Source organism: Trifolium pratense, linkage group LG6 (assembly GCF_020283565.1).
Source record: "Trifolium pratense cultivar HEN17-A07 linkage group LG6, ARS_RC_1.1, whole genome shotgun sequence".
NCBI lineage: Eukaryota > Viridiplantae > Streptophyta > Magnoliopsida > Fabales > Fabaceae > Trifolium > Trifolium pratense.
Window position 1 is genome coordinate 36,755,932 of NC_060064.1, and position 11,782 is coordinate 36,767,713.

Sequence of the window (11,782 nt, forward strand, 5' to 3'; positions counted from 1 at the left end):
GTCTGAACTAATATATACTTCCTTTAATATAAGAAAAGATTATCTTTTAGATTTATCGAAAGATTATATTGATTGGTCTGAACTAATATACACTTCCTCTAATTTATTTTTTATTAAGCATCCGTTTGTCCTAGTTTTTTTCCTCTTCTTTTTACTTAAAAAGTAAGAAGTTAGACCAAACAACAATTTCTAAAAGCTATAGTAAAAAAAAAAATTCTATATTTTAGAAAAAATTATAATATATTATCAAATATATCTTTTAATCCTATTATAATAAAAAAAAAAACAACTTTTAACTTTTTTTTATAAAAAAAAATTAAGATTAACCAAACAATTTTAATTTTAGTTAAAAAACTATTATTTCTAGCTTTATGATTAAAATAGTTTATACACATAAAAAAAAGCTAAGCCAAACGAGCCCTAAAATTGGTAAGTTCCACAATTTTGAAATATTTTTTTAGAGATATATATTAGGCGCATCCATTTTTATGGGGCGTCTAATATGTAGAACTTAACCACTCATTTATAAATCTAATATTATTCTCATTTATAATCGATGTAGAACTTAAGCACTCGCACTTGAAACCCAACAATTTTCTCCAAGTGTGAATTCGCATCCTATACAGTATATAGTTAATCCAATATTACCATGATCTACTCTTGCTCCTCCATCAAGCCGAACCACGACTCTAATACCACTTGTTTGGGAGACAGGGAAAGCTCGGGAGAAACAATTAATGGGGTCAATGTTTTAAGACCACAAGAAAGGGAGACGCCACATATCCACCCAAAATCTAAAGACATTAGGTTAATGAGTTATCTTTCTTATAAATTCAACATTTTTTCATTTATAGTCGATGTGGAAGTTAATCATCCGAAATTGAAACCCAAGATATGGGTTCCAACTGCCAATTTTTATACTTCTATTGTGGATTACATTCTATCTTTGGTTTCAACTAGTGATTTGAATATCTAACCCAAATATTCTTGAGTTTTCACTCAAATGATTATGTACTATATATTTTCCTTTAATTATTGTACAGAAATATTAAGCAATTGTCAATTTCAAACATCGTATTACTTTAGGCTTTTTTTTTTCTTATCTCAAAGATAAATTGCGACATCTCTTTTTCTTTTATTTTATCATCTTAAGGTTTCACTCTCATTTTCTATGAGTTAGTTATTAGAGAGTCGTTATTTAAAATTTTTATTGGGTTGGTATTAAGGAGATAAGGTGGCTACTTCTCTACCCTCACATAAATTAAAGGTATATGTCATATACTGACATGACACCAATTAAATTCAGCCATATACGTGTCCAAGTAAAACATAAATAATTTTTTACCAAAAAGTAATTTTGACTACTTTAATTTTCAAATAATTATACTTTAGGTTACTACTTTTCATTAATTATATTTTAGGTTACACATATTCTTATCTAAAAAACACTTTTCACAAATCTTATTCATCTTTTCTTACGGATTCATCTTTTCTTTCTCCGTAAGATCAAAAAAAATCGCTGGCGCTTCGCTTGTCGTCGTCGCTGCTTCACTTATGATCCTTGAAGATCGCCGCTTCCTTAGGCTCCGGAATCACTTTCTCCATCATCGGCCTCTTCACAATTGACTTTCAGAATTTTGTTTCGGCTACGTTTGTTCCATAATCGGTTCATCTAGGTAATTAACATTGATTTTATTTTTTATTCTCTTGTATGTTAATCACTTTCTGTCGATTTAACTCATAAAGGGATTTGTAATTGTTATTTGAATTGTTAAATTGACAAATAGTGATTAAAACATACAAGAGAATAAAAAATAAAATCAATGTTACATAGATGAACCGATTTTGGAACAAACGTAGCCGAAACAAAATTCTGAAAGACAATTGTGAAGAGGCTGATCTTCAAGGATCACAAGTGAAGCAGCGACGACAACAAGTAAAGCGGCGACAAGCGAAGCGCCGGCGAAAAAATTTGATCTTACGGAAGAAATAAAATGAATCCGTAAGAAAGATGAATAGGATTTGTGAAAAGTGTTTTTTTAGTAAATCATAAGAATATGTGTAACCTAAAATATAATTAATGTAAAGTAGTAATCTAAAATATAATTATTTGAAAATTAAAGTAGTCAAAATTATTTTTGGTAAAAAATTATTTATGTTTGACTTGGACACATATGACTGAATTTAATTAGTGTCATGTCAGTATAAGGCACCTACCCTCAATTTATGTGGGGGTTAATTAGAAAAAACCATAGCGGGATTAGAGAGGAATTAAGGAGATTTATTATGTTTGGTTTGGTTGGAAATGGACTAAAAAAGTTAGTGAACAAACTACTTTGGTAAAATATAAAATAAAACAAAATATATTTGGCAAAATGATAAAAACCACATGGTAAGGTGAGGATGTGAAAACCAGAAAACGGGGTTGGCAGTGTGGGCTAGAAACAGCCGTAGCTGGAATTTGCCACTGGTTTTAGTACGTAGTGTCCTATTTATTTTTTTATTTTAAAATAAAAATAGTTCATTCAATTTGTTCAAGTGATAAGAGTTTTTGTCCCCTTAAAGATATGGTTACGAGTTCAATTTCCGACTTATGCGTATGAAAAAAATTCGGTTGGAAGGAGAAAACTCACTTTGTGTGCTCCACGTATTTCCCGACGGAGATTAGTCATCACTAACGGCGGGTGGGATGAGTAGCTCAACTGGTTGAACTAATTGAGCTAAGGGTTAAAGGAGTTGGAGGTCTAGGATTCAAGTTTTGTCAAGGTGTAAAGAACACTAACATAACAATTAAATTACTAACAATTTGCCATTAAAAAAAATAATTAACGGCGGTAAAAACTCTGTACTAATATCATGGTAACCCAAAAAATAAATAAATTGCATACTAGTTTTTTTTGTTACAAAGGAGCTAAGGATCAAACACAAATACAGGACCTCTATATATCATGTTATCCAAACCACTCATTAGAACAAATTTAGTGACCTAAATATCCTTTCAATTTTTTAAATAGATTATTATTTAAAGCAAAAAATAAATAAATGATAAAGCACAAATTTTAGTGAAAATTGATTAAACAAATTGAGACACCGTCACTTTTTCTCACATTAAGATATCTAATTTTTTGAAGACGATTCCAACTCTAATTTTATTATTGTGTTTTTTTTCTTTTGAATTTCAAATACTAGTTGTTAGTTAACCAATCGTTAGTTGGTTCAATGGTGATTGACGTTAAACTTGGTAGGGAGAACCGTGGCTCGATCCCCCGCAATTGCAATCGGAAGGAACCACTTGATACCAGAACTGACCCCCAAACCAGATTCAACCGTTAATGAAAAATACTAGTTGTTAGTTTTGTTAGTGTTAGTAGATGAAATCAAAACTTTCTTAAAATTGTCCATAAATTATAGTTCATTCAATAAAATAATATCAAAATTATTAGGTCGAATGTGAGATTTTTTCACTTATGCATGTAAGTTCATATGACTTTGTCATTTTTAAGAGTTATATAGGTCAATTTAAATTCGTTCATCTAAACCAATTCAACTTGATTAAATTTGAGTGATTAAAATAAAACTTGATTAAAGTTGAGAATCCAATTTAAACCAACTCATTTATAACACTCCTTTACAGGGGGGGTCTTTGAAACTCTCATTGCAACTTGGCTCATGCAATCCACGTGGGTCTGGCTCCCCTTACTCATCACTCCCCAATGCCACCTCATTTTTATTTTTTTTTATAATAATGGATTTTTTCCTTCTAAAAATATATATAAACTTGATCAATATTGTTGTGCTTGTGCCCCAATTCCTTTTCCCGCGTCTCTTACTTTTGTGCTAATTTTTATTTTAAAAATTCTTTCTTTTTCCTTTTTAAAAGTGTTTCATTGTTTTTAAATCAAAAACATGTTGTAATTCATTATATTCGAGTCTAAACTATGATTGTATGACCATACAATTTTTAAAAGTAAAAATATATATTTTCCATATTATGAGTAGTATAATTCTTATCCACACCTTAATTAATTCTCCTTCCAAAACAATCTGTCAGGTAAAAATCTTACCCAATTAAGGGGTGTTACAGATCACTCATAGGTGTTAACTGTTAAACCTCTTCATAAATTAGGATTAGGATAAAAAATAAAATTTTAATTGTCAATATTATCAAATAAAATATTATGATAAAAATAATTAGGCATTTCCTTAATTTTTCAATTGTAAAATACAATATTACAGTAATTGTCAATATTATGATAAAAAAATTTAAATATATCTTTTTTTTATGAAAACAATATTTTTCATTAATTAGGCATTTCCTTAATTTTTTAATTTTTTTTTTAAAAAATCATGTGAGTTGAATTTCAAAAATTTATCAGGATTAGCATAAATTTCAGGACTCATAGGATATTAGTATAAAATATTTACCTATTATCTATCGGTTAAATTCTCTCGCCAACATCGATAGTTCAATATACACTTACGAAATATGAAATTAACTTCTTAACAACCGTGTCAATTGATTATATATGAGTCAATTTGTACATGTTCTAAATTGGGCCCAAAGCCCAATCACCGAGGATATCCTCCTCCGATACGCTGAACTCGGCTCAATTAGACAAAGGCCCAAGGTCGCCTCTTATTGTTCAATGGTCACAGAAGTCGGCCTTCCGTAACGGTCGACATCAGAATGATATATGCATTTACTGTCAGTCATGGTTTTGAGTCGTTATTTCGACAGTCATTAATGGCGAAGACGCCATATCCACTCTCACATTAATGACATTGGCTCCGCGCTTGGGACTATATATATATATATATATATATATATATATATATATATATATATCTTCAAATGCAGAAGGATCATGTAGGCTATTCTTACCCTCTAAAACTTTCACTTCACACAAATACTAGCTTGAACGTCGAAGTGTCTGTAGGTACAACCTCCTCCTCTGAAACAACTATGTTGTAGAGAACCGTTGTCGGCTACGTCGATTCGGATGTTAACATCAGTGCCCGACTTTATTTATAAAAATAAAAAAAATAAAAAAAAACTTTGAATATCTTATAAAAAGAAAGAAAAAAAAAGAAGCACCATAACCCATTGTTAGTGTGAATGTGATGATTGAAGAAGCCTTTCCAAGTAAAGAATAATACCCCATAAAATTATTAGCTACTAATCCCTCCCTCATTATTTTAACGAGTAGAATCTAATAAAATAATAGCACAGAATATAATGTTGTAAAGTATTAAGTATTAACACACCAAAAACAATAACATTCTAAATCAATAAAAATGAATATTCAATAGCACTATTATGATTTGACAATGTACACATCAAACTTCATTGTCAATTTGACACTTACCTTATTTCACCCAAAAACAAATAAAAAATCAAAGATAAGAAGTTTATTAAACTATACACTTTAATAACAGAACTACAGAAGCAATTTTGTTGTTAAAAAAAAATAACAGAAGCAATTTAATAATTTAATAATTAATGAGAAATCAATAACTCTCCCCCCACCTCATTACCTCATCACATGCAAGTCTCCTCTATTTAAGCCCTTCAACTCCTCCTCATTCTTCATTCAATCCAACACTCACATTCTCAATTCTATAACCAAATTTCATTCCTCTCTCAATTACAACAAACCAAACCAAAAAAACAAACAAACAATAAACACAAACATTTTCTCTATTTCAACTCTAAACAATTTTGAAAACAAAATCATCCAAGAAACAATCTTTTTCATTTCTTGATCATACCAAACTCAACAAAATGGAGAATTTATTTCGCCTAGCGGATCACGAAGACTTTTTTTCACGCCGTTGCATTTGGGTCAATGGACCTGTGATCATAGGCGCAGGTCCATCTGGCCTAGCAACAGCTGCATGTCTTCGAGAACAAGGAGTACCCTTCGTTGTTCTCGAAAGAGCTGATTGTATAGCATCACTATGGCAAAGAAGAACATATGATAGATTAAAACTTCATCTCCCAAAACAATTCTGTCAACTACCTAACCTTCCATTCCCTGATGATTTCCCTGAATACCCTTCAAAGAAACAGTTCATAAACTACCTTGAAACTTATGCTAACAAATTCGAAATCAACCCGCAATTCAACGAGTGTGTTCAATCTGCTAAATATGATGAAACAAGTGGATTGTGGAGAGTTAAAACCAATGAAGTTGAGTATATTTGTAGGTGGTTAGTTGTTGCTACCGGCGAAAATGCTGAGCGTGTTACTCCCGAAATTGAAGGACTTTCTGAATTCAAAGGTGAAGTTGTTCATGCTTGTGATTACAAGTCAGGGGAAAATTTCACAGGAAAGAAAGTTCTTGTTGTTGGATGTGGAAATTCTGGAATGGAACTCTCACTTGATCTTAGCAATCATCATGCTTTACCTTCAATGGTTTGTCGCAGCTCGGTAAGTTCTCATTCTTTGTCCAGTGTCCGGTGTCTGTGTCAGTGTTTCATAGTAAAAAATCTAACAGGGCTGTTCTGTTTTTTTATTCACAGGTTCATGTCTTACCAAGAGAAATATTTGGAATATCAACTTTTGAATTAGCAGTTATGATGCTAAAATGGTTACCACTTTGGATTGTTGACAAGCTTCTTTTGATCTTGACATGGTTTATTTTGGGTGATATGGAAAAATATGGTATCAAAAGACCTTCAATGGGTCCTTTACAGTTGAAGAACACAGAAGGAAAAACACCAGTTTTGAATATTGGTACTCTGGAGAAAATTAGATCCGGCGATATAAACGTTGTTCCTGGAATCAAAAGGTTTAATAATAATGAAGTTGAACTTGTTAATGGTGAAAAGCTTGATATTGATGCAGTTGTTCTTGCTACTGGTTACCGCAGCAATGTCCCTTCTTGGCTTCAGGTGAATATTTGTTCTAGATCTGTTTATTTTTAACTTTTATAGTTGACTTTGATCCTCTTTCGTCTGGTTCACTTCTTCTAAATCTCAACCATTAGATTAATCTTAACACATCTGAATGTTAAAATAATCTAACAGTTGAGATTTCATTGGATCAAGTAGTGTCTACAATTTTACAATAGTAAATAGTAAAAAAGTTAAAAATACCTGTACATCTTTGGATTAGTAGTGAAATTTGCATAATTACTTTGTCACAGTAATTTTGCTAAACTTACCGCAAATCCAAACATATACTAAACTTTTCCGGGGGCAATCTTTTTGTCCTGTTTTAGAAGCTTCTTTTCTTAAACAATGATTATATAATAATTAGTATTTTTTTTTGTGATCAAAGAACTAATTTTGTTATGTTATGTATACAGGAAGGTGAATTTTTCTCAAAGAATGGATACCCAAAAATGCCATTTCCACATGGATGGAAAGGAAATTCAGGGCTTTATGCAGTAGGGTTTACAAAGAGAGGGCTTTCTGGTGTTTCATCTGATGCTGTTAAAATTGCACAAGATATTGGAAAAGTTTGGAAACATGAGACAAAACAAAAGAAGCAACGCAACACTGCTTGTCATAGACGTTGCATTTCACAATTCTAAAGGATTTGACATAAAAATTATGCTTCTTTTTTAGTCTCAGGAATTTTTTGTTGTATAAACAAAAGAAAAAATAACAATATCTTGTAAAAAAAAAATACATATACTATACAAAAAAAAAAAAACAGAAACAGATATAGCACACAGAAAAACATAGCCCTCTCCTAAGACCCAAGTTTTTATGTGGTTGGTTGATGAGGCTTTTTAATTTCATTCTTTTAATTTTCTAAGACATTCTAATGTATTTCATTTGGTTGATTTATACATGTAACACAGTATACTCCATAGTTCTTCGGTGATTAATAAAATAAAGTTCAATGTTGAATTTGTAACTTCACTTTCAATATCTCTCGTTCTTTAGTGTATGTTTGGTTTTGCTTCTAAAAGTAATTCTTGACACATAATTGATCTTGACATGAATGTTTGGGCGATGTTGGTTGAAATTGATTTTGTTTATAGAAATGATTATAATTTGAAGCTTAGGTTTGTAACTTTTGACTCCGAACGTGATCTTTACGCTTAAATTTATTGTTCGGCTCATTTTTACGTTAATATATTCAACAAAAATCATTTCACTTTACCAATCGTTACTTGGTACAGTGGTGATTAACGCTGAATTTGGTAGAAAATATCACGGTTCGATCCCCGCAATTGCGATCGGGGGCTGAAACCACTTGATGTCAGAACTGACCCCCAAACCACATTAAATTGATAATGAAAGAAAAAAAATATATCCTTCTCAGTCTATTTTTTTTTCTTAATTAGGGTAGTAGTCCTGGTTGCATCATAAAATGGAAACAAGTTACCTAGTAATCATTCTAGGGGTAATAGTCTTTGTTGCATCATAAGATTAATCCACTAATTTGTAACGGTCAAGACTAATAAAAAGTTATTATATAGTTCAAAATGCATCCAATGATTGCTAAAACATCTGCACGTCGATTAGCCTCTCGGAAAAAATGAGTGACCTCCACCTCCCAATTCCTATGTAACATATAGTACACAATTGTTGCTAGAGCATATGCACACCGTACACAATTTTAGATGATTGAGGTCCATGTAACATATAGTACATTAATACTATAGTTCCTGTTCTATGTAACATATATATATATATATATATATATATAGTACATTAGTACTATAGTTCTTTTGTGATTAATAAAGTTCAATGTTAGAATTTCAACTTCACATTCAATCTATCGCTCTATGGTCACTATCTATTATTTTTTCCTTCATTAATTGTGTTTTGTAGCTTTTCTTTTGTTGGCATAGAATCTTATGTTCTTGATTAGTAGCAAAAGTTTTTTACTTTGATTCACATATATAGTGATTACTTGCATAGAATCTTATGTTCTTGATTAGTAGCAAAAGTTTTTTACTTTGATTCACATATATAGTGATTACTTATGCAAGGACGAATAAACGAATATACTCTAGTATTGGACCTAACTCATCCTTACAAAACCGGCTTGTAAGGTGAGGATTGCCCCTGGTTTATAAACATTTAGTCAGGTCATCTCTCAACCGATGTGGGACTTCTTAACACACCCCCTCGCGTCCAGCGCTATTGGCTTGGTACGCGGATATAAATGGTAGGTGACCCGATATCGGGTGGCCCAACGGATCTTGGAGAGGCTCTGATACCATCTTAGAAATGAGTATTGGATCTAACTCATCCTTACAAAACCGGCTTGTAAGGTGAGGATTGCCTCTGATTTATAAACACTTAGTCAGGCCATCTCTCAACCGATGTGGGACTTCTTAACAATCTACATGTGATAATTACCATACTTTGATGAAGAGAAAGAAAAAAGTTGATTATATGCAACGTTGCACATGTTAGAAAAACCCTTTAGAAAATACTATTAATACTCATGATCATTCATTACAACAAAACAAATGTACCAAAAATTGTACTAGTGTTATCATAAAAACCAAACATTAACTATATGGGGAAACTTCACCCTGGCAACTGGGAAAATGAAAATGACATATTGAACCAAAGCGCTTAATATGTGATGTAAAATTTAATTGGAACTTTATTAATATTGCAAATGAAAAAGTTAAGCGACAGTGTACCACCAAGTCTAGTACAAATAGTGTATGGTACTATGTTGTGTGATTGTTGAAAATCATAATTATTGAGTTTGATTTTTATTTTTAAATATTTGGTTAAATAGTTTATTAATCAAAATTTCACCACAGTTCTTGCATATTTTTCAATGTCTTTATCAACTAATTCAAGAGACTTATTGAGTTTGATTCTTATTGATTAAAAAAACAACACAAAATTGAATAGTAAAATATTTAAATTTAAAGATAAATAGGTGAATATCCCCCCTTTGTACAAAAAAAAAATGTTGAATATCCTATACTTTTCATTCTCATTTTTCATTAATTTAGTTTTTATCATGTAAATAAAAATTGACTTATACTTATTGTTCATTTTTTTACGGATAAAAACTTATCATTTCAATTAATGTAGAATCCAAAAAAAAAATGGGGGAGAAAATGATTAAAAATTTGGTGACTAGCAAAAAAGTAAGACAGGTTAGTCAAAGCATGGGCCACTCAATTAGTTATCTCTGAATAAAACTCATCTTGAGGTTTTTTTACTTAAATTTACCGATCAAAATTTGTCAAAAAAAAAATTACCGATCAAAACTTTAAAATAAAAAATATAAAAAAACCTACATTTTTTCCTACTTAAATGACAATCCCACAAAATCTTTCATTTTTCCTATTTGTTAAATTTTTACCATTTAAAATTTTATATTCATTTTATATATATGGCAAATACTTACAAATTTTTACACATAATGATAATGCCAAGCTTCAAGTATTTGATGAAAACATAGTGTAATATATGGAGCATGTGTTGTAGGGTTGATTATCTTGCTAATCTGACCCATTCATATAAAAACATAAATGTTACAATTTATTATTTCTGGTACAAAATGTTACAACTTATTATGTTGTCTTTTATCAAACAGTATTCATTTTATGTTATTTTTAAGCAATCAAACAATATAGATCTATTTGATTATTTCATACTTATGAAAAAAAAATGATAACTAGTTTTTGTGAAGCATTAATTAAGAAAACTAAATATAATAAAATCATCTTAAAATTTGTGTAATTAACTTCTTAAAAATATAAAAAAAAAAAAAAGAGTCAATTAAATATTGATGTCATACATGTTAAGTGGTAGATGTTGTCATAGAAGTCATGAAAGTAGTAATAACTAAGACTCTGTTTGATAAGATTGGATTTTGAGCTTATAGCTTATAAGCTTATATGATAAAAAAAAAAAAGACTTGTTTGTTTGGTAAACGTTTTTAAAAAAAACTTGTAATTTATTTTACTAGTTTATAGTTTATCATTTTTTTCTTTCAATTTTACCCCTACTATCTTGCTTAAAAAATATAAATATTAATTAAATATTTTTTTATGTCATTTCATACTTATAAGTTAGTTTAATTGACTATTTTTACTAAACAGTAAATTCAATCCACTAACTTATTCAGCATAAACTAAAAAGTAAAAACTGACTTAAAAATTACTCGATATAAATTCATCTGCTATAAATTATTTTATCAACTATATATCCATTATTTTTTACAAAACAGAGCCGAAGTATATCCTCCAATGACCCACCCAATTCGGTGTTTCTATAGACAACCTGCCCGTATTAGTTCTAACATGAGATGAATATGGCCCACAACTCCTCCATGGATCCCACAAGCCCACCAATTCATAATTAACCACATCTCTGTGGTGGCTAAAATTGGTTACATGAATATTCCTTTATTAATTTCTATTTTTGGAGTTTGATTGAATGTTTTTTTCTGGAAGAGAAATGCTGAGATCATTTGTATACCAATAAACTACTGCTGTTATGCACATGCATAAAGCTTTAACAGCCACAAAAAACAACTTTTGATTTTATATTTCTATACCAAATAATATTAGATAAATATTTTAACACTGTGCTAGCTTGGTGATAAGAGTGTTCACTTAATTAGTGTATATTATATATAGTAATTAATAACTTTAATACAGTTCACATTAGTTGGAAACTAATGATTAATGAAGCCATATGAACAGAATGAATTGATGGTAAAGCCTACTTTGAGTCTCTTACCATACCAAACCAATTGTACTAGCTAGACCAACCATGTACTTACGTTCAAGGTTTTAAATAGCGGTCGCGGTCGCATCAAGGATTTCGCGATTTCGGCTTT

The 11,782-nt window shown here is 30.4% G+C and overlaps 1 protein-coding gene across 1 annotated transcript; it reads left to right on the plus strand.

The window, feature by feature from the left end:
- The first annotated feature begins 5,589 nt into the window (after window positions 1–5,589).
- On the plus strand, window positions 5,590–7,860 carry LOC123889736 (probable indole-3-pyruvate monooxygenase YUCCA8). The gene is made up of 3 exons (XM_045939222.1): window positions 5,590–6,430; window positions 6,523–6,894; window positions 7,311–7,860. Exons 1-3 carry the CDS (start codon window positions 5,783–5,785, stop codon window positions 7,536–7,538), a joined length of 1,248 nt encoding a protein of 415 aa, XP_045795178.1. The 5' UTR covers window positions 5,590–5,782; the 3' UTR covers window positions 7,539–7,860.
- Window positions 7,861–11,782: the final 3,922 nt, after the last annotated feature.

What these genes read in the sequence shown, in the direction of transcription:
- LOC123889736 (XM_045939222.1), top strand. Translation starts at nt 5,783, where the DNA reads ATGGAGAATTTATTTCGCCTAGCGGATCACGAAGACTTTTTTTCACGC. An exon ending in CAATGGTTTGTCGCAGCTCG is followed by an intron (nt 6,431 to 6,522) that starts GTAAGTTCTCAT and finishes TTTTATTCACAG; the next exon opens with GTTCATGTCTTACCAAGAGA. An exon ending in ATGTCCCTTCTTGGCTTCAG is followed by an intron (nt 6,895 to 7,310) that starts GTGAATATTTGT and finishes TTATGTATACAG; the next exon opens with GAAGGTGAATTTTTCTCAAA.